This window comes from Ruditapes philippinarum, unplaced genomic scaffold, assembly GCF_026571515.1.
Source record: "Ruditapes philippinarum isolate M1 unplaced genomic scaffold, ASM2657151v2 ctg12099_1_1_1_1, whole genome shotgun sequence".
In the NCBI taxonomy this organism is placed as follows: Eukaryota; Metazoa; Mollusca; class Bivalvia; order Venerida; family Veneridae; genus Ruditapes; species Ruditapes philippinarum.
In genome coordinates, this window is record NW_026851760.1 from 1 (window position 1) to 22,049 (window position 22,049).

The 22,049-nt window shown below is 37.0% G+C and overlaps 1 protein-coding gene across 1 annotated transcript; it reads right to left on the reverse strand.

Moving 5' to 3' along the window:
- Positions 1–98: 98 nt before the first annotated feature.
- LOC132739006 (uncharacterized) lies at positions 99–21,793 on the reverse strand (the record flags this gene model as incomplete). The annotated part of the gene is given in 11 exon segments (XM_060726647.1): positions 99–993; positions 1,781–1,934; positions 2,870–2,937; positions 4,188–12,820; positions 13,323–13,467; positions 14,338–14,535; positions 15,510–15,571; positions 17,507–17,723; positions 18,943–20,049; positions 20,871–21,003; positions 21,594–21,793. Coding segments are annotated over 11 exon segments (11,051 nt in total), but the record flags the coding sequence as incomplete, so codon positions are not given.
- Positions 21,794–22,049: the final 256 nt, after the last annotated feature.

The window sequence follows — 22,049 nt, forward strand, 5'->3', positions numbered from 1 at the left end:
TTAAAACTATTAAAAAATAGTTTACAATTATAATGAATATATGTTAGTTCAACGTTATTCATATGTAATAAAAATTCCAACACTAGTTACATTCAAGCAATAGGAGTACAGTTAAAGATGCATATACAACAAATTTTTAATACTTTCTGTCCAAATAAAGTAACATAGTTCTACTATGTACACGTCACATCACAATAAAGAACAGTCCAGTTATCAAATGAAATAAACTATCACCCCCACCCCAATCCAACAAAAAAAAACGTTTTCAAGAGAAACCAAATGACCTAAAAATTAATAAGAAAACAAGTGAGAAAACATCTTTACGATAATACAGTAAATATGTTGGTACATTGAGCAGAGTTATATTTTGCAATGTCACAAAAGTCTTAGCCGGTTGATTATCATCATTATTATAATTATTATATTAATAACATTTATCATCGTCATCGTCATCATCATCAAATATAACAATGTTAGATTTAAAACATTTGAGAGTTGAATATAGAATACAATGATAACAACGTTGATGACATTTTTGTATAGTTTGCAGTTAGTTTCCTGATTAAGAATTCTTTTATAAAACTATTCACGTATTTTTCATGCCTTTTTTGTCTTAATTGGATAACAATCGTGCCTTAAGTATGGCATATTTGGCATTTTTAACAAATGCTTAAAATCAAAGAAAAAATCACGCCTGCAGACAAAGGCATAGCAAGTACTAATTAGACAAAAAAAAACGCTGATATAAAACGAATGATGTTATAAACAAGATAAAATGCTATAATGTAAATATCGTCTGCTATGAAAATAGAAATGTCGTCTGCAGGTTGTCTTCTGCTCAGGAAAGAACATTCAACTCCTAACAAACTGTCTTTGTCTTGTTGGGGTAACAATAGTGAGTTCCATCGTCATAACAGCGACAGTAGTACTTCTTACAGTTAGCTTCGTAAGAAAATAGTGCCGTTGTGTATGTACGGTTTCCTATTGCACAACCTGTCATAAATAGATAAGAGTGTTGAATATCTTCAAATATAGATCATGATATATACAATTTAAGCAATGCTCTCGTAAATGATATAAAGTTGTAAGGCATGGGAAAAAAACACTCGAAAGGAATGTGATTATTTGGCGTAGAAATATGTATAATTCACATTGATTATCTGATCTAAATGTCTACAAGCATATGTCAAGATTAAGCATTTAAACGTTATTTGACCTCCGCGACGGGGGGGGGTGGTTAAAGTCGTCGACTTAAAATCGCTTGCCCCTCATCGCTGTTGATTCTTTCATTTGAGGAAGCGATCCAGCAAGCTTACGGAAGGGCCGTGGTTTACTTTGGTGCCAACTCGTGCATGAACTAATACACAGAGGGGAACCTGAGGTCTGCCTAAGTGTGTGTATGACTTAACATCAAATAATAAAAAAAAACCTCAACCCCTAAAGAACGATCAACTAAAGGTTTGAATTATTATTCAAAATTATATTTTTCCAAGCTTTTGAATCGTCTTAATAGCTAGAGGGTAAAAATAAAATAAATAATCTTTGATCTACAGCATAAGAAACCGTTTACTCCTAGGCCATTTAAATCCAATGACAATTTACCTTTTCCTTTGATATAAACGTCATTGAACATTTAAAGTTAAAATACAATTTGCTTTAAATTTAAGCTCATCCTATAAAAGTTAATTTACAAAAAAGTTTTAAACCCAATGACAAACAGTTTTAAAACGCTTTAGTTGCAAATTGCAGAATAATTGACATTAAAATACATGAACGTTACCTTTAGGTTGTGTATTTTTGGCCCTGGCCCTATCTAGCTTGCAGAAATCAATCTCTTTAGTCGGGTCGCAATAATGGGTACCATTGCAGTAACAGTCGCACAAGTGTTCTATACATCCTGAACGATATGTGAAGTCACGCCCTCCTTTCACTGCCTGAAAGACAAAAGAAAACAGTTTGGCATTTTTGAACAAAGGCATCTAAATATTATTTGTAAGGACAAAAGAAAACAGTTTGTTAATATAGGCATTAGATATCTGAATATTATTTGTCCTTAGGAATGTGAAGTCACGCCCATCTTTCACTGCCTGAAGGACAAAAGAAAACTTTTTGGCATTAATGGCATTAGACATTTGAATATTATTTGTCCTTAGGTATGTGACCTCACTCCCGCCTTTCAGACATTTGAATATTATTTGTCCTTAGGTATGTGAAATCACACCCATCTTTCACTGCCTGAAGGACAAAAGAAAACTATTTGGCATTATTAACCTAAGGCATCTGAATATTCATTAATCTGAGGTAAGTGAACTCACGCCCATCTGCCACTGTCTGGCGTAAATAAATACATTTGTTAACAATTATTGACTCGAGGCAACGGAATATTCAGTAACTTCTGATAGTTCGATACTATTTTAGTACATCAGAAAAAATACATCTTTCAAATCTATATAAAATAAACAATTTCTTGAATAATGTTTCAGTATAATAGCAAATACGTGAGAGGTCTACGAGAACAAAACTACAGCACTTGTGATATTTGTTTCAAGCTCGTATCGTACAAATCCTGTATCTCTCAAGAATATGTCCGCTGCAGTTAACTGCTTTATCAGTAATAAAAGTAACATAACATAGTTACCGGCCATATTATACAATCAAGAAACTTATTGAACGTATTCGTTCGGACCGATTTACCCCTTAAAAGTTTTGCAAAGTAAAACACTATCGAATTATTTTCATAAATTATCTGATGATCGCCTTCTTTCATTAGTACAGTTGTACTTTTTAGTACACTGATAACTAACAATGCCCGGTTAAACGAATTATTTCCATGGGAAATTCAGATAAAAGATATGAGTGTAGTTCTTACCTCTCCATCAAAAATACAATCCCTGCACTGACTTCCGCTTAATATGGACGCCAAACTTCCTGAATTATCTTAAAAATATAAAAATGAACTTAAATAAATGCAAAACACAATGATTTTAAACTTTAACACATATTTACTATGGAGGTGTCGACTTATACAACACATCTGCGGATGTTTCTAAATTCCAAATTGTACCAGTTCATGTTAAATGTCGAATTCTGCTTAAGCCGGTGCTAGGGGGCGTGGACAGTAGTTTGCACTTGACAGTACCGTCCATGAACAGGCTCAATCAAACCGAGCCTGCAACATTTTTAATTTTGCCGTGTCGGGCTTTCTTTAGGGATTCTTATTTTCTCTATTTTATAAGAAACTCCACCGGTGTCCAAAAGCATAAAAACAGTAAATTTGAATTTCTTACATAGAACAGCTGGAACTTTTGAAACAGAAAAAAATATACAAGAGGTAATGAGAATAATTATTCAGAAATAAATTGGAAAATGTGATTATGTGCTATCTCTGGTCTCAAAGCAACATTTTTTTTATTTGGGTCATTGTTTTACAAGTACAATGTTTATTCCGGAAAAACAGCAGATTATCTAAATATTTTAAAGCAGCATGCCTCCAGATTCATGCTAACTTTCATGAAAATTTTAAAAATGTATTTGAATGTGTAATATTGTGAAGTTACCATGAATTTACACATTATCAATGACACGTACAAACCACGTAAATTACCAAAAGGTCAAAAATGCATAAATAGCATTTACTGTGTAAGTAACGCAGTAGGAATATGGTTGTTAATACTGAAAAATCAGTCATGAATCGCACATTATATATAAAATATTACTTGAATCTTGTAACTATTTACTTTTCCTCACATCTTAGTACATTTAACTCAAGTTTGATTTTATTGAAATATTTTGACCTATTTGGAGGCATGTAGCTTTAACACACATGTTTGGTCTAGACCTAAATCAAATTGAACATTAATCTCGAAAAATATATTTTTTAATCCCGTCATATAAAGTCCCTTCAACATTCAACAAAATATACTTGGTATTATACATTGTATATAAAAACAAATGAATTTGGAACGCGTATTGAGTTGCTTACCATTGATTGGTTTCTAAAAAAAACTTAAATTTTAAGAAATACAAAATGCTTACATTGTAACCCTTATCTGATTTAGGTAATGTCTTGATTAAATGGTTTAATTTTGCCTTGTTAACGTATACCGGTTACTAATATAATTGGTAGACTGTCAACCTATATTTAAACATGTCGGAATAATGGAATTAAACTTATATTTTGACATTACCTTGTGATTGATATTCACTTGTCTGTATTCTATACATGTTTTCGTTAGTTTGTCCGGTCTGTGTCCCGGAATGGCTACTTGAATATTTTGTTCCCGTTGTGCTGGAATATGTTCCTCTAGTTCCATATCCAGACGGTCGGATTGCAACAACTGTTCGACCTGTTTGGGCAACTGTGTTAGATCCTGTTGTTACTTGTCGACCTGGAGTGCCTGATCCTGTTCGACATACTCGAACTCCAGTTGAAGCAGGACATTTGTACTGTCCATCACATTGACACAAACATTTATAATTAATACAGTTATCAATAAGGTCAAATGTGTCACCATAGTTATACTTATTGGGACCTATTATACACTGTCGACACGTGCCCTTTTCTGGGTCATACACAGACGAGGTATCGCTGCAAGTTTGTACTGTTAATTCCCTCGGACATTCCCATGAACCATCGCAATTGCACGTGCACGTATATCTGTAACATTCGTCCTCAGCTTGAAATTCTTTATTTGGAGGATATCGTTTTCCATATGCTTCACAAACCTTACATTGTTTATGTTCAAAAGGAGAAAGCGGTCCATCACACTGACTTCCTGTGACTGCGGAACAGTTCCATCCGCCTGAACAGTCGCATGCGCATGTCCACCGAAGGCAGCCATCTTGTAATACAAATTCAGTATTTCCGTCGTACTCCCGTTCGTTTATAAAGCACGACTGACATGATACACCATCACCAAACACAACCGATGATGTTTCCTCCCCTGTATAAATAACAGACTGTTTCGAATCTGTACTGGTAGTTCCTTTAGTATACACATGAGTACCAGCAATGCTATAGCGCTGTTTGGTCACAACATTTGAATCAAAATCAAATCTTCCACCGGGGCATGTGTAGGTCGGTATTTGGTCCGGACATTCCCACATTCCATTACAACCACAAACACATTCTATCTGGAAGCACCCTCTTTGAATCTTGAATCTCGAATTGCCCGGATGTTCAGTTCCAGCAACGTAGCAAGATTCGCAAATTTTTTCTTTCTTTGCTGGTAATATAACATTGGTAATTTGTCTATAACCTCGACATGAATATTCTCCAGTGCACAGACACTCACATAACATATTCATGCCATTTACTTCAGTAGAAAACCTAGAGTTACCCCTGTACCTGACACCAAATATTGTGCAAACATTACATCTTTCTGACCCGCATTCGTTTCCACTGCAAGCCCCGCCTCCTTTACCTTCACATATAAAATTACCGCCACAATCACAGCGACATCGTATACTCTGACCATTTTGAATCAATGAAAAATCTGTATTGCTTGCGTATTTTTGTGAACCGATGACACATTCACGACATTCTCTTTCAGAATCCTGACAAGTGTACGTTCCGTCACAGTCACATGAACAAACGCTGCGTTCCCCGTTAATCATTACCTGAAATCGTGTGTTTCCGTTATAGCGTCGACCATTTATTTCACAAGCATTACAACCCGATCCGACGGAGCTCTCACCGTCAGAAATAATTTGGTATCCACGACACGTGTATGATGAGTCACAATTACACGCACAATGCATAAGCAAACCATATTTACGTATTTGGAACCGTTTGTTTCCTGTATAAATGTCACCATCAATACTGCACTTCCGACAGCCGCTCCCTACACCACAGTCTGCTCCGATACAGTCAATCTGAAGTGACTTTGACCTGCAAGTATACTCGCCATTACACTGACAGGTACATATAAGTCCGGTTGACAGTTCAAACTGCGTGTTGGCGCCAAAGGCCTTACCTTCAGCTGAACATGATTTGCATCCGTACACGTCACAGTCCTCACCAAAACATGTGCCAGATATACTGAAACATCTATACGCGCCATCACATTCACACACACAGTTCATTATAAGGCCATTTTTCTGAAGTCTAAACCTTGCATCAAGCTGGTATTCCTTGTCAAACAGCATGCAATTCCTACACTGGTCGGCTGCGCAACTCTCGCCAACGCAAGAAGTTTCGAAACCTGTTGAACCCTTACAACTGTAAGATCCATCACAATAACAAACACACGAGTAATCAACATTACCTTTTCTTATAGTAAATCTCGTATTGCCAGTATAAGGGACTTGGTCAATAACACATCTTCTACATCCTGTGAAACAATCTGGTCCTTCACATTCTATGATCCGCTTACCTTCACATCGCACTTCTCCCGTGCACGCACACGTGCAGTCCATGTTCACTCCATTTTTAACAGTCTTAAATACACTTCGACCTGCATATTCTCTCCCCTCATAAATACACGAATTACATTGTGGATTACCTTCACAACCTGCGCCAACACAAACTGTTGTAGACTTTTCACCTTTGCATGTGTACCGCCCGTCACAGTCACACATACACCTCAGTCTGACTCCATCATCACCGTCAATGTCAAATTGAGTATTTCCTGCATATGTTCGTCCCCTTATTACACAGTTCAAACATGCATTGTCGGTACAGCCTGGACCGTAGCATTCTTTCTCTGTCCTAGTTCCAGTACAACGATAGCCTCCACTACATGAGCAAGTACATTGCATTCGTAATCCGTCAATCATAGCTTCAAATTGTGTATTCCCTTTATATTTAATGCGGTTTATCACACAATCATTACAACCATCGTCATTACATCCGGACCCAACACAAGATTCAATCTCCTTCGTGCCTTTGCATGTGTACGACCCTCCGCATTGACATTCGCATGTCATCGTTATTCCGTAAGCTTGGTGGAAAATTTCAAATCTTGTATTACCATCATAACGTTTCCCTTCAATTTCACAACCTTCGCAGCTACTTTTACATCCGAAACTATTACAGGTATATGTTCCGCCTCGGCAAACCCAACTGCCTGCACAGTCGCATGAACACTTCATACGAATTCCTTGAAGTATGTCCTCAAATTCTGAATCTCCATCACGACGCCGTCCGTTTACTGTACATGACTGGCATGAAGATTTGCAACCATAAGCGGAAGTACAAGTTTGTCGGCTGCTGCTACATGTGAAACTTCCCGAACAATCGCAACTACATTGCATACGGTCTCCAAACACATTTGCAACAAAGCCTCTTTCATTTTGAAATCTTTGGCCATCAATCAAACATTGTTTACAATTATCAACACAACCGGAACTTGTGCACGTGCGAGTCTCACTACGGCAACTGAAACTTCCGGTACAGTCACAACTACAGTCCATTCGTAAACCAAAAACATTGGCCTTGAAATTGGTATTTCCCTTGAAAGTCTGTCCATCAATGTTACACCGTCTGCAATTATCTACACAACCGGAACTTGTACATGTTCGAGTCTCACTACGGCAACTGAAACTTCCCGTACAGTCACAACTACAGTCCATTCGTAAACCAAAAACATTGGCCTTGAAATTGGTATTTCCCTTGAAAGTCTGTCCATCAATGTTACACTGTCTACAATTATCTACGCAACCGGAACTTGTACATGTTCGAGTGTCACTACGGCAGGTGAAACTTCCGGTACAGTCACAATTACAATCCATTCGAAGGCCAAAAACGTCAGCCTGAAAATTTGTATTTCCTTCAAAACTACGTCCATCGATGTTACAGCGTCTACAATTATCTACGCATCCAGAACTTGTGCAAGTTCGGTAATCACTGCGACATGTAAAACTTCCGGTACAGTCACAATTGCATTCCATTCTTAAACCAAACACATTTGCATTAAAGTTTGTATTTCCTTGGAAGCTTTGCCCGTCAATGTTGCACCGTCTGCAGTTATCTACGCAACCGGAACTTGTACAAGTCCGATAATCACTGCGACATGTAAAACTTCCGGTACAGTCACAGTCACATTTCATTCTTAAGCCGAAAACATCTGCATCAAAGTTTGTATTTCCTTTGAAGCTTTGACCGTCAATGTTACACCGTCTACAATTATCAACGCAGCCTGAAACGGTGCAAGTCCGCCCGTTTCCACGACAGGTGAATCCTCCACGACAATCACAGCTACACTGCATTCTTGATCCAAAAACATCTGCTTGAAAATCGGTATTTCCGTCGTAAGTCTTTCCGTCTATCACACAATCAGTGCAAACATCAACACAACCAGACGAGGATGAACAAGTTTTGTAATCGCTTTTGCATACAAAACTCCCACTACAATCACAAGTACACTGCATACGTGATCCCTCGAGTACAGTTTCAAATTGAGTTCTTCCGTCATATCTCTGTCCACCGATTACGCATTCTTTACAGGAAGGTCTTCTTTCGAGATAGCAGTTTGATGTACCGTTGCAATAGCAGTCGCAAATATAGGAGACAGAATCTCTGTAAACCCTTTGTCTCGAGTGACCTTTGTATGTTACACCGTCAATATTGCAAGAAAGACAAGTTGGTTGAACAACTGTTGTGCAGTCTGTGGTTCCATCACATTTGCATGTGCAACGTTTTCTTTCACTCCCACGTTGTATTTCAAACTCGTCATTTTGCTGGTATTCTCGTCCGTCATGTAAGCATGTCCGGCATCCTTCCAAGTTGCAGGCATCACCTGAGCAAATAATTACAATCCTTCTATCAACACCTTGACAACGATAACTACCGTCACAGGAACATAAACAATTCATTCGAATATTGTCGTAGTATTTTTCGAATTCTTCGTACGCCTGGCGCTGTATACCGTCAGACATACACGTGTTACATCCAACCCATGTACAAGATCCACGCCTGTTGCACGATATTTCTGTATTATCATCTTTGCACCTACAATAATAACTTCCATCGCAACCACATGTACAGCGCATATCTTTACCATTGTATAAGTAATCAAACTCAGAATTTCCAGCAAGTTCACGTCCGTCAATTCGGCATGTACCACAAGTCTTGTCCACACAATCTCGACCAGGCGCACATTCAATAATGATTTCACCCTTTGTTCCTAGACATTTGTATCCTGAATCACAATTGCACTGACATTTCATGAAATATCCCTGATATACAAACTCTGTGGTTGCTCCTCCCGGGTAATCAATACCAAATATATTACATGAGCGACATCCACCAATCTGCTTACAACCACCACGCCTAAAGCATGAATATTCTATATCAATAGATATCCCTCTACAGTAATAACTGCCATCACATCCACAAATGCAATTTAATCGTACACCTTCGTAGTCAATCTGGAAGGTTTGTCCACCCATGTATCTCGTGTTGTTCACACGACATTTCTTACACTTTGGTGTCACACATGACTGGCCAGCAGGACAGATAAGATTATCTTCTGGTGATTTGCCGATGCATCTGTATGACGTATCACAATCACATGTACAATCTAGCTTTACACCCTTATATACAATATCAAAGGATGTATCTCCTTCATATTTATTCCCAAATATATTACAACTTTTGCATCCAATCTGTGAGCAAGTGTCCCCGATGCAAGAGACGAAAATCACAATTTCAGTTCCTTCACAATATGATGTGCCATCACATCCACACCTACACTGCATATCGATGTTCCTATATTTATGTGGAAACGTAGAATATGCATCGTATTGTCTGCCATTTACAACACACTTTCTACATGGATCCGTAAGACAATTTCTTCCGGGCAGGCATTCAATAACCCTTTCTCCTGTAGAACCTATACAAAAATAACTAGAATCACATGCACAGTTACAATCCAATTTAACACCTTGATAAATGATATCAAAAGAAGACAATGGTTTGTAATCCTTTTCAAATATCCGACAGCTTCTACATCCCAGCGGAGTGCACTGTCCAGAAACGCAACGTAATTCAATTACCTCTGTTACTCCCTGACAAAAAACGCTTCCATCACAACCACACGTGCAAGAAACGTCGATACCGTTGTAAACATGTTTAAAAACAGAATTACCTCTGTGTTGTCTCCCGTCAAGTAAACAACTTTGACATGTTCCAATTAAACAGTCTTGCCGTGTGGTGTCTCTACAATCCAGATTTATTTCACCTTCACAAAAGTACCCACCAGAGCAGTCACATCGGCAGTCCAGATTGTATCCAGAATAAATAGTGTTAAAAGACGATAACGCTCTATACTCTTTCCCAAATACTCGACATGTTGTACATCCTGACGGTGTACAGATGCCGCCAATGCAGGTAATTATAATCTTAGAACCTATACCAGTACAATATACGGATCCATCACAGCCACACATGCAATTGAGATCAAAACCATCATATTGCACACGACCTGTGGATCTTGGCAAGAGAGTCTGTCCACCCATTTGGCAAGGTAGACAAGTTCTATCCAAACAATTTCCACGTCCGTCTCTGCACTGTATTATTTTTGTGTTTTCTTCTCCAATACAAAAGTAACTTCCGTCGCATGCACACTGACAATTCAATAGCATACCAGCATAGACAAGGTCAAATTGAGATACACCGTCATAATTCTGTCCGAATATACTACACTGCCTACACCCGATTGGCTTTGAGCATTTACCACCATAACAGGAAAGATATATTTCTTCTCTGATTCCTTGGCAGTAATAAGACGAATCACACGAACAGGTACATTCCATGTCAATGCCTTGGTATAATATCTGAAATTTTGAATTGCCTTCATATCGACGTCCCTCTACTTCACATTGGCTACATCTGGATATCAGACAACCTGATCCAAAACCATTTATGCATGTTATGATAGTGATTCCGGTAGATCCCTTACAAATGTATCCTCCATCACAATCACACTCACACGTGACGGGCTTTCCTTGATATATCATATCAAACTGTGATCCACCAATATACTCTCTTCCAAATATACTACATTCTTTGCAACCAATCCGCGTGCATTTATTTCCTGTGCATGTTACTTCAATACTTGTTGTTATGCCTACACAGTAACTTGAACCGTCGCATCCGCACGTGCACATAATATCGATACCTTTATAAGATGAACGGAAAGTAGATCTACCAGCGTATTCCCTATTGTTTACTAAACAAGGACTGCATGTTGATGGCAAACAACCGCGTCCACGTCCACCAATACATGTGACTACAGCTGTTGACGATCCACCGTAACAGACATACCCGCTGTCACAAGAGCATTTACAGTTTAATTTAAGGCCAGAATGAATAATATCAAACGTTGAATCACCGTCATATGATAGACCAAATATGTTACATGATGCGCATCCAAGTCGTGTGCATTGTCCATTTATACACGAGATCTGTATTATCTCTGTAACGCCCTCACAAAAGTAGCTTCCATCACAAGCACAAGTGCACAGCATGTCGATACCATTGTAATCATATCTAAATGTAGACTTTCCATTATAGCGTCTATTGTTTACAACGCATGAACGACAGCTTCCGGTCAAACATCCGTTTCCGTCAATACATTGGACGATTATTTCCCTGTTGCTGCCATAGCACTGATAATTTCCTCCGCATTCGCACTGGCAACCTAGTTTTAATCCTTTATAGTGGAGGTCGAATGCGGATCCTCCATTTATTCTATCGCCAAATACTTCACATGAACTGCAACCTAATTCTACACATTTTCCTCCCACACATGATATGATAAGTCCGCCAGAACCTTCGCAATAGTAAGACCCATCACAGCCACAATCGCATCGCAGATTTTGTTCCCTATATAAAGTGCCAAACTGATCGAGCCCATTGAACCGCACGCCGTCTACTATACACTGTCCGCAGTTTCTTGGCAGACATCCTGATCCCCCTGTACAAGAAATGATAACCTGACGCTCAGCTCCGTAGCATATATAACTGCCGTCACATTCACACTCACAGGAAAGTTTAAGGCCATTGTATACCAAAGGAAAACTTGAGTCTCCAGGAAAAGACTTACCGTATGCAGAACATTGGCGACATCCTTTGTACTCAAAACTTGTTTTTCCTATACAATAGTACCCACCATTACAAAAACAGTCACAATCTAAAGTAAATCCGTTACGTGCGATTGAGAATTTACTATCCCCCTTATAAGAACGCCCATCAATTAGACATCTGGAACAGCGTTCTAAGCCGCTCCCTATTCCTGAACCGGAAATAGAAACATCCTCTTTTATGTACATCCACTCGGCTACACATACGTAACTTCCATCACAATTACATCGGCAATACATGTCCATTCCACTGAGCTTGAAATTAAAGTGGCTATTGCCACGCACCTGGCGACCTTCAACTTCACATGTCAGACAGGGATCCGGCTCGTTACAGGTGTTAACCACTGTTTCGCTGGGACAAACCACTGTGCCATTACAAAGACAGAAACATTGATAATTCCAACATTTACGGTCCAGTTTAAATTTGGTGTAAGGGTCATAGATGGTTCCGTCAACATTACACTTCCTGCAAGCGTTACAGATGTCCTTTGCAGAGTCACCAAAACATTCCCATTTACCATTGCAATTACATTCACATCGACTGTATTCGTAACAACCTTGAGTATAACTGAATATAGATCCGCCTGGATGTTCTTTCCCGTCTAGGTTGCAAGAACGACAATCACCACAGGTTTCATCTACCTCTCTGCACGTAGTCTCGCCACATCGACATTCACAACCTCTATACCTTGTACAACCGCGATTGGAGGAAGTGTGATCAAAACTTTGGCCTTGTCTGAATTAGAAAACATTGAAATTGGTGCGAAACTGGTGTTTCTCATAAGAAATGTAAAAGGTGGTACAGCAGTTTCGCATTTCTGTATATTCCCGCGGAGATATACTATAAAGGGACATGTTGCTGAAGTATGCTCTTTTAAATTCAAAGTGGGTTACCGCCGTGATATTGAAGATAAACTACCAACAACACCATCTAAACGGTTTTATACAGGCATCCAGCTAACAGATAATTAATCGAAAAGCGTTGTATTTAAATTATATATTTATGATAAAAAATAACTTGATAAATTTTCATAAAATCATGTAAAGACCATTTAGATACTGGAGGACTAGCACGATCTTGCACAGTTATATTTTTCTTATTTACACTGCTTGCTGCGACAAAAGTATACCATTTCACAAGGACAATTAAGACAAAATGACGAGGCGCACCGAGAGGCCCATGTTTTCGTTAGCTTTCTTAACTAGACTCAGAAACAACACAAATGTGTAATACCAACCTATATCTTCTGCCGTCGAAAATGCAGTCAGTACATTCGGGCGTTTGGTCTCCGCGTGAATCACAAGTGTATCTACCACCCCTACATTCATATGATCCGTCACAGTTACACGTACATCGGGTGTACCTCGTACAGTTGACATTTGCTGTTGAAGTACAAGAAAGTTTCAATTAGATATTTTACTTAACCACGGTCATTAAATTAAGTTATTATTATGAATAATAAAATAAGGGTAAATAACGTTGTCATTCATTTGTTTTATTATTTAAGCGTCATTAACACATGTATATAACTCTTTTGTTAAAGAAGCGTGCCTCCACATTCATGTTTATTTGCCATGATTTTAATTGTATTAAAAAGTGAAATATAGTCAAATGGACAAGGAAAGTGATTTACACATTGAAAACGGCACTGAAAATCTACGAAAATTTCCAAATTTAGGTCAAATATGTAAAATAACCCTGCGTTGTTTTTACTTTCCATTTCCTGCAAGTTCATTTTCCTGAAATATTTTGGCTCATCTAGAGTGGAGGCATGCAGCATTAAAAATATATCAGCGCGTTCATGTTTATTAATGTTCAAACATGAAAAACATGCAACACATTACGGAAAATCAAAGTACTTAATGTGCAGATGGATGTTTTTGCTAGACAAAAGATTCCTGTACGTTAAAAACAACCATAACAAGTGAAACTATACCAATATAACAGTGTTTTTGATAGAATGCCAAAATATTGTTGTTTCTATCTGACTAATTTCAATGGCACCGAACTTTAATTAGTGCGCATCGTTCTTTAAAGATTTTTTGAGGCAAGAAAAAACTACGACATATAATTTAATAAAATATGTTTATGGCCTTTAGAAACTGATGACAATAACGTGAACATTCATCAACCTTGTAAATTGTTGCTGATTTCGTTGAACGCTGTTAAATATATTTGTATTGGAATCGATGTCTAAAAGGGAAGTATCTTTATTATAATTTTAAACTGATTATAAAACGTAGCAAAATTACCTGTAAAGGTCGTGTCTCCCTCGTAGTAATCGTCCCCAATCTTACACTTGCGGCATTGGCCGCATAGATCTTCAACATCTTTTCCCGCGCAATCCCATCTACCATCTTCATGACACATGCAGTCCTTATATTTATCACAGCCTCGTGTTAGTTCAAACACAGCGCCATCTGCGTACCTTAGACCGTCTACTTCACATCCTGATTATTGATATTAAACTTGTTAGGATGAATTATTTTTTGTTCATAATTTTGAATTTCTATTTTTAACATCATCATTATCATTGCTTTTATAATTAGTATTATTATTATCATCCATATAATACACGCCAATATCATTGGCACCATCATCATTCATCATCATTAATATTCTTCTTCTTCTCCTTCTTCTAATTCTTATTATTACTATTATTTTTATAATTATATTGCGTGTGAGAAAGTACGATGATGCGACTACTACATAACAATATCTATGATGTCAAGCTGTTTAACTCCCTAAATATTATTCTTTGATATTCCATGACATGATCAGCTCTTCTTATTCTTATTAGCAAATCGAGCAACATTTTCACCGGTTTAAGATTATTGGTATTTTATCATGTCATTTCTTTGATTTCTGCTAACTAAGTGCATGTCTGATAAATTTAACTTAATCAGTCACCCTATTCTTTATTAGATACATTATCAATACATATTGAAATAGAATGAACAGAATGGAATATGTTTACCTCTTACAAGCTTGAAAATATTAAACTAATAAACTTTAAATCCGATAGTCAATAAACATTAAAGTCTCTCTTATAATATACGGGATTGTTTCTTATCGATGTGACCCTTAGCATAGTATTGCACGCGGCGTGAAATCGAGAGGTTCTTGACAGGTTCTTGACATGCTTTGTTTCATTTGAAGTTTAAAGAATGAAAGGCATATTGAATTGAAACATGATAAATAGAATATCAAACAAGTGTCTGATGACATAAAACTTCGCCTAAAAGTCTTGCCTGATAATTTTCTGATATCAGACACTATCATGGTATTCTCTATGTATCGCAATTCCGCGAAGGGATAACAAGATTATCATTGTCACATATTCGTTTCTTCATTATTTATGGTTCGTAATACTAGTAAACTGTAACTTGTAACGTGCATGGATAATGTATATATGGATACCTACCTGCTTTTAAATCACATGTGTAAACTCCGTCCTCACATTGCCATCCCCCGTCGCAATTACACCTGAATAGAAAAAAAAATCAAATGATTTCTTTGCATATCAGACAGGTTTATCTAATGTATACACCAGTGCTAGGAAAACCTTCCTTTCACACACGTGACAAGTCTCGTGCTGTAAATAACTTCATTCCCGCGCGCTATTTAGGAATGAAAATGCGTTCTTAGAATGACGTTTTGTCGTTTTAAATTGTAAATTCATAAGCCACTATAAGAAATAAATGCTAAAGGAAAATAACAGTTTTCGAAATATGATTACACATGTTATACATGTATGCAAGAAAAAGAACACCGACTGTCTTAACAGACCAGAATATCTCGCTCTTGGGTAACTGTTTAGCGGAAATTCGGCAGGGCCTCGACACCGCCGTAAACAGTTACCCTCGAGCTAGATATTCCGGTCTGTACCAGCAGGTTCAATCCATCAAAACACAAATAAATTAAAATGGTGTATGATTTATCCTTAAATTTACCATGTATTGATATGTGCTAAGATTTAATGTTGTTGCTAGAGCGGGTATTTTAAGGACATCGAATACATTACCATCATCTAATAGCTTGATTTAAGTTTCAGTTGTCTGATGCCACAAATGACTTACTATAATATACATGTATAATGAATTAATTTAAGTTAAATTGCAGTTCCCTATGGGAAAACCACCCACAAAACTATTTTTAGAATAAATATAAAAAGTTGCATGTACTTTCGATGTAATGTTTAAAGATCCTGTATCATTGTTACTGTATGTATACCAAACTTGCAAAAAATTATATATGTAAAATGTGTACTGCAAATATTTGTGCACATTATATTTAATCGATAAATTACATGCATTCATTTCTTATGGAAAATTTGACTTAGAATTTATAGAAAATAATAATTACCTCCCTTTATTTACATGAAATCTTAAATTGGGTAATATCTTTATAAATAATGCTTATTGGAACTTACAATATTGACAAATGTTAATTTGAGCATCATATTTATGAAATAAAACCATGAAAAAATTGTGTTACAGGATCTTTAGTGATTTGCATAAATTATGTTGTTTTTCTTTTATTTTTTTTTTATTTTATTATAATTATAAATGTGTTCGATTTATTATAGCAGTTTACGCAGGCTACATATTAAGTTAATATGCAGCAATAAATTGTAATAATTTACAGGCCAACAGTAGGACTAGTCCCAATATTTTATAATTTATAAAACAACTCATATTGTAAATAATGTGACACGATTGAAATCCGTAATTGCAAAGAAACGCATACAGCTAATACTGATAATACTGATACTAAAAGCAAACAATTTATTTTTTTTTTTATCTTTTTATTTTATATTATTTATTTATTTATATTATGTTTTTATTTATTTATTTATTTATTTATCTATTTATTTATTTATTCATTCATTCATTTTTTATTTATTTATTCATTCATTTATTTTTATTTATTTATTTATTTAATAAATAATTTATTTATTTAATTTATTTATTTATATATTTATTTATTTTTTAATAAATAATTTATTTATTTATTTATTTATCTATTTATTTATTTATTTATTTATTTGCAAATATGTTTTCCAATATAACAGTGCAACAAAGGAAATTGTGAAAGACGATGTAAGTTGTAACCTGTGTATATTGTCCGCCTGTATAGCGATAACCTCTCAAAACAACAATATCAATGCTTGCCAAAATCCTTTTATTATAACCTCTCATTAACAGAACCTTTCAGCCACAACCAAAATATCTTTAGATCCCAAAGGACGTTACTCTGTAATGTTTGTGCTGTAATCCACATTATATGGGGCAAATTGCTAAATTTTACTCACCTAAATGCAGCAAAATTCATCACATATCTCAAAAAATGAAACACACAAAGTAATGAACGTAACGATTACTGCAAAACCATAATTTCTGATCAATAACGATGACATACCTGCAGTTTTCAAACAGATCACATCCTCGACGGATCGTGAAATTCGTGTTGGGTTTCTTGAAACTGCCGTCATAGTCTGTGAGATCACATCTAATACATTCCTTCCGACCTTCACATATGTACTGCGACCTCTCCGACGGACAATTGAAGCTTCCGCTACATTCACAGAAACAATTATACTGGAAGCAGCCTTTCTCGAACGTGAATGCCTTGTTTCCTGGAATACAAGTACAACATATCTGTCTCATTTTGGTTCTAAATTGGCTTTGTGGTGATTTTCTATCTTTAGACTTATTATGTTATAAAATGGCGGCTATATTTTGCTTTTTATACGACCGAAAAAAACTTCGGCGTATTTCTATATATACCTGGTCGTCCGTCCGGCCGGCCGGCCATTTGTTGGCAAAGTCGTGGAATAGCCATTTTGTATAAATTTCAAAATTCCATGTCCGATCTGTCTCATTTAAACCGATGAAAGAAATTAGAATATTTTGGCTAAAATTATACTTATTATAAGACGATATGCAGACCAAAGGTTTGGGCTACCCGAGATCACTTGATATATAGACTTGTATAAGAAAATACGTTTAAGTTTGTGTTAAAATATGATGTCTGGAGCTAAAATACGTTAAAAGCATGCGTAATATTAGCATTTACAAAATGAAATGAACCATGCCCACTGATTCAATGTTGACCCTGCTCACTTTTTATATTCATTGTAGATTTATATAGAAAAAGTGCATCTGAGACTGTTTTAAACTACATTGTCGAGAGCTTAGATATTTGGCATATAACATCGCTTTGTGGACAACAAAGTGACTGGTATTAATCATGGCCCTTGAGACAATATTTCTCGCGCCCCTATGGTCACTTAGTTGACATAGTCTTGTATGTGAAAAACACATTTTAGTTTTATTTTATGAGACTACAATGCCTATAGATTATATATTTGCCATGTAGCATTGTCTTATTGATCACTATAAAAGTGATATACATCCTGCCCCTCCCCCTGGGTCAATATTGGCCGAATTCCGGGGTCAAATGCTTTATATAGATTTCTATAGGAAAACGCATTTGGGTGTTATCGTGTGAAACAACAATTCCAAGAACCTAGATATTTGGAATATTGTATTTTCTTATGTGCCTCCACGAATCTATATTAATTTTCTAATCATGCCCCTTCCGTCACGGCCCAGGAGTCGCTTAATTTATATAGACGAATATGAGGAATAATATTTAAGATATTTAGCATATGCATAACCTTTTGGATTTTTTCAAAACTGATATTAATCATTCCACGGTGGTCAATTGATTTACTTAATTACTTGATTTATTTACTAACTTTTCTATGCATGCAAGTATGTATAATATTATGTCTACTTCTTTTAAAGTAATTCTGGTTTATGTTTGCGTTAAGTAATATTAAGGAAACAAACCTTCATATGTCACACCAAGATACTCGCACTGTCTACAAACATTCACGCCAAGATCTTGATCCACGTTTGTACCCACAAGTGTTCCCCTACTGATAGCTTTTACCCGGGAACCTGATGAAGTTGCCGTAAGACCGCCACCTGATACGCCGCCACCGGATACTCCTCCGCTACTCGAGGAAGAACTACTTGATGACGACCCTCGAGATGATCCCGAACCGGTCCTCTTGCAGATGTTAGTTGTGTACTGGGAAGGACAGTCGTACGATCCGTCACACTTACAGTAACATTGAAACCTATTGCAGTCACTGTCCAACGTGAACTGGTCCCCAGCATCATACACCTCTGTGTTAGAGATGTAACACTTTGAGCACCCTGTATCAACGCTAACTTGCCTCGGAGACCGTGTATGTGCATGGTCGGTCCTTTCACCTGTTTGAATGCTAGCAAAGTAACCGCTGTTGCCATTTTCACAAGTTCTCCGTGCATTTCCGGACGGACAGTGAAGTCTTCCGTTACAATCGCAGTTACAGATATATTTCACGCATTCCCTATCGAGAGAAAACATGGAGTTACCACGATATTCTGTTCCATCTACGATACATGTGTTACAACTAGTGCGTTCATTCCCTCGATCATCACAGACGTACTGTCCTATGGTGTGTGCGCATGTCCATCCGCCGTCGCACGCGCATGTACATCCGGGATACTTGTAACAGTTCTGCACCAAATCAAATTGAGAATTCCCTTGATATAAATAGTTATCGATTTCACAGTAATAACAACCTGAAGTGGAATTTTGTCTGCATAAGTCACGTGCTCTTTCACCAGGGCAATTCCAACTCCCGTCACAATTACAAGCACAGTTGTATTCAATACATCCGTTTGTGTATTTAAAGTACGTGTTGCCCTCGTAACGGTCACCGTTAACTTCACAATAGTAACATCCGGTCTTTGGGTTCGTGCGACACTTATCCTTAGCAAGTTCTCCAGGACAGTTCCAGCTTCCATCACAGCTGCACGTGCATTCGTATTCGATGCATCCATTCACGTGCTTGAAGCGCGTGCCACCTTTATGCCTTCCGTCCCCAACAGAACAATAGTAGCATCCTAAAAATAAATTTATCGTTTTAAAACTTAAAAATATATGTTCATCTATTTTAAAGAAAATGAAAAAATCTACGGAATCAGTGCAAGGCCACAACAAATGTCGCATATATTCTATTGCTCGTGGTAAGGCAAGAAACAATATTCGTATTCTTTTTCAACATCTGTTGACCCAAAGGAGCGACACATGACAATTAAAATGGAACTAACAGGATTCCGTATTATAGCATTGTTTACTAGTGTTTACGAGTGTAGTCTGAAACGATGTTGCGTTGCTCACATCATACGTTGTGTTCTAGAGGAAATATATAATAATAGGACACCCTAAGAGTATCTTAATATATACCTTGGATTTGCCGCTCGTGGATTTTACTTACCCTGCGATTTTGGCGCCTCATCAGAATTATTTATTTTAGTCAAATACAATTTACGCACCATTATACTCATATGGGGCGTCCGTGGCCGAGTCGATTTGGTAGTTGACTTCAATTTACTTGCTCCTCACCGCTGAGGGTTCGAATCCTGACAGGTGCTTGGATTCTTTCATGTAATGAAGCTATCCAGCTGGCTTACGAAACGTAGGTGGTTCTACTCAGGTGCTCATTCGTACCTGAAATTTTGCACGGAAGGGCACCTGAGTTCTTCATCCACCAGTCAAGCTGGAGCGTTGCCATTTAACCTATAATGTGTCGGTGTGACGTAAAACCCAATAAATAAAACAAACTAACAAAAAGATACTCATGTAGGAACCCTATACTCTTATCTTATAAATCATACATTATCATATAAGGAAAATAAACAGTGTAGGTCAAACATTGACATACCTGTATCTGGATCAGTGTTACAAACATCTATGGTTTTATTCTTTGGACAATCCCAACTTCCGTCACATGCGCAGAAGCAACTATATTTATAACAGTCTTCTGTAAACGTGAAGGGACGGTTAGTATCGCGTTCCTGGAAAAGAAACAACAAATAATTTAACTTATGGCGCCTTGTCAAAATGTACCAGAGTCATGAATCTTAAAAGTTAAAATAATGTGTGCCTTGTAATCCATATATATTGATACAGTTTTTTTCCTATTTAAGGACCTCTTGCCAATAGAAAATTCCTTTAAAAGCATGCAGTTGTCGCAGAAACTCTTAACTAATAACAGCTTTTCTACTTCCCTAATTAGCAGTTTTCTCTAAACTCAAAAGGCTTAGAACCTTCCCAATGAAGTGATTGTTACTATGTTCGTATATCGATAACTTTGTCTTGCATTTCGGAGCTTGTGAATATTTCTGTAAATTTCAGAAAGTGTTCAATAGTTTACTATGGAAGGACCATGCAAAGACAATCGGATTACCTCGACCATTATTCATAGTATTCCGGAGAAGGTTGAAAATATCCGATCTATGTAAATGTTATCTAAACCAAAACCAATGCATGTATTTGATTATTCATTATTGTAATGCGATGCACTAAATTTAGTCAACATTACGAAATTATTGACATATCTGGGTAAAATGTAAAATATGCAAAGAAAGGTAAAACTTTTAATTACCGCATTGCCAGCCCAGCAGGTTCGGCACTCTGTGTCCGTCCTACAGATATCTTTAATCATTTCTGAAGGACAAGACCATGAACCGTTACATTCGCACTGACAGTTATACTCCCGGCATCCGTCTCTGTGTTTGAAGCTGGAATTTGGAGGTCGTGAACTTCCGTAGGCGTCACATGACCGACAAGTACTGCTTGACATTTCTGGGAAACAGATAGTATAATTTTAATTTAATTAAGTGGCTTAAATAGGTATGTAATAATAGACGAGAGTGGTTCTAATAAGAAGTATTCTAGACTGGTTCAAGTAATGAGGACCGTAGACTGGTTCAAGTAAAGAGGGCTAAAGAGTGGTTCAAGTAAAGAAAGCTCTAGAGTGGTTCAAGTAAAGAGGGCGATAAAGTGGTTTAAGTAAAGAGGGCTCTAGAGTGGTTCAAGTAAAGAGGGCTCTAGAGTGGTT